Here is a 2,313-nt window from a genome sequence, read left to right as displayed (position 1 = left end):
ACTTTAGCATCGGAGACGTTGTGGCAGGCACCACACCGGTGACCGTCCTTGAGAAAACATCTTTGCAAGAGGCCGAAGATCGTCCTTGTCTACATTCACTGACTGACGAATTCACACTTCATCAGTTTGGCGCCGTCTGTGGGGACGACATTTTTCGTGTTCAAACTCGAAATAGTGGTTTCTTATTCTTGTTCTTTTTAGGATGGAGTCCAATCAAGATTCTGCAGCCCTAGCTCAGCAAGTTCAGGCCCTTGCAGCCACAGTTGAAGAGCTGACTAGGTAAAACCAGGAAATGAGGCTACGACTTCAGCAGGAGGAAAATCGTTCGAAGGGAAATCAGGAAGACGAAGGGGATAGCTACAGAAGAAGTGACCATCGAGGGCCAAACACTCCCGCCGAGCAAAATTCAGACATTCTTCGAGAGATGAGAAGGGAGATGGACGAACTAAGGAATGCCATCAAAGAAAAAATAGAGCGGAGTGTGGATCGAATGGTCCGAGCGACGAATTCGCCATTCACAACAGCAGTCCTCGACTGTCCAGTGCCGTCAAAATTCCGGTTACCTCAGCTCGAGCCCTTTGATGGGCTGAAGGACCCCCAAGATCACCTGAATACTTTCAAAACGACCCTGGGGCTTCAGCAGCCCCCAGATGAAATATTGTGTCGTTCCTTCCCAACAACACTCAAGGGGGCTGCCCGGGAGTTGTTCACGAAATTGCCAACGTCGTCCATCGACACATTCGAGCAGTTGAGCAACGCCTTCCTGCGCCACTTTATTGGAGGACAACGACTAAAGAGAACCGCGGATCACCTGCTCACCATCAGGCAGGGAGAGAAGGAGACCTTGAGGTTATATGTCAAACGCTTTACCAGGGAGACACTGGAGGTAGACGAGGCTGACGATATGGTGCAGTTGACAACCTTCAAGGCAGGGTTGAAGTCTAGGGAGCTCGTTACCTCACTCGCGAAGAACCCCCCAAAGACGATGGCTAAAATGCTCCTTAAAGCGCAGAAATACATGAACGCTGAGGACGCGTTGGCTGCTATCAGGGACGAAGGTAGACCGAGGGACAAAGGGAGAAGGGAAGACGACCATAGAGGACAAAAGCGAGACCGTCCGGATCGTCGGAATAATGACGGAGTCAGAAGGAAAGATGATAAAAGTCCACGAACGGTAAAATTCACCCCTCTTGTTATGCCTGTTGACAAAATTTTGACGCAGATTCAAGATGAACACAACCTTAAATGGCCATGGCCATTGCACTCGTCCCCTAGCGTCCGTGACAAGAGTAAGTATTGTCGATTCCACAAAGATCATGACCATTACACCGAAGATTGTAGGGATCTCAAAGAGCAAATAGAGGAATTGATACGAAAAGGGAAGTTGCAGAAGTTTATAAAGAAGGGAGAATACAGCAAATTCCGAGATGAAAACAAAGGCCAACATGCGTCCTCGTCCAAGAGCGGAAGTCGTCAGTCCCAACCTCCCCAAAATGTGATCGGGGAAATACAGACGATCGCAGGGGGGGCTTGTCACAGGAGGTTCATTCAAGTCGCTTAAGAAAACACATCAACGACAGGTGAATAGCGTCCACATGGAGCCCCCACCTAAATACAGACGAACTGATCAGGATATGACCTTTAACGAGAATGATGCTAGAGGAGTGAAACAGCCTCATAATGACCCTTTGGTCGAAATGCTTACCATAGAAGGATTCAACACCAAAAGGATCCTCGTGGACAACTGCAGTTCTGCTGACATCATCTACTTTCCTGCATTCCAGCAATTGAAACTGGATCCAGGAAGACTACGTCCATTTGATTCCCCCCTCGTTAGCTTCAGCGGCGACAGAGTATATCCCAAAGGCATAGTGTCGCTGGCTGTAACAGTAGGAACATACCCGAGGCAGTTGACTTGTCAGATAGACTTTTTGGTAGTAGATTGTCCCTCGTCATATAACGTCATTATTGGGAGGCCAGGGCTCAACAAGTGGAAGGCGTCCACATCCACCTACTGCCTGAAGGTAAAATTCCCAACGAAAAATGGTATCGGTGAAGTTAAAGGTGACCAGATTCTAGCTCGGGAGTGTTACTAGGTTGTGTTTGCAGCTAAGGAAAACCACACGTGGACGATAGAAGAAAAAGAGGAAGAAAAAAACAGAAGTACTGGAAGCAGTGGAGCTGATCGAAGGGGAAGCAACAAAAACAACCAGAATAGGGACGACCCTGAGTCCTGAGATGAGAACGAAGCTCATTCAGTTTCTTAGGGAGAACTTAGACGTCTTTGCCTGGAGCCATGACGACATGCCAGGC

General features: G+C 48.4%; 1 protein-coding gene across 1 annotated transcript; it reads left to right on the top strand.

The window, feature by feature from the left end:
* Positions 1 to 292: 292 nt before the first annotated feature.
* Positions 293 to 1,561, top strand: LOC136062902 (uncharacterized). The gene has a single exon (XM_065762613.1). The coding sequence runs from the start codon at positions 293 to 295 to the stop codon at positions 1,559 to 1,561; it is 1,269 nt and encodes a 422-aa protein (XP_065618685.1).
* The last annotated feature ends 752 nt before the right edge of the window (positions 1,562 to 2,313 follow it).

This window comes from Quercus suber, unplaced genomic scaffold, assembly GCF_002906115.3.
Source record: "Quercus suber isolate HL8 unplaced genomic scaffold, Cork oak 2.0 scaffold_466, whole genome shotgun sequence".
In the NCBI taxonomy this organism is placed as follows: Eukaryota; Viridiplantae; Streptophyta; class Magnoliopsida; order Fagales; family Fagaceae; genus Quercus; species Quercus suber.
Note: the sequence above shows the minus strand (reverse complement) of the source record. Positions and strands in the feature narration are given on the sequence as shown.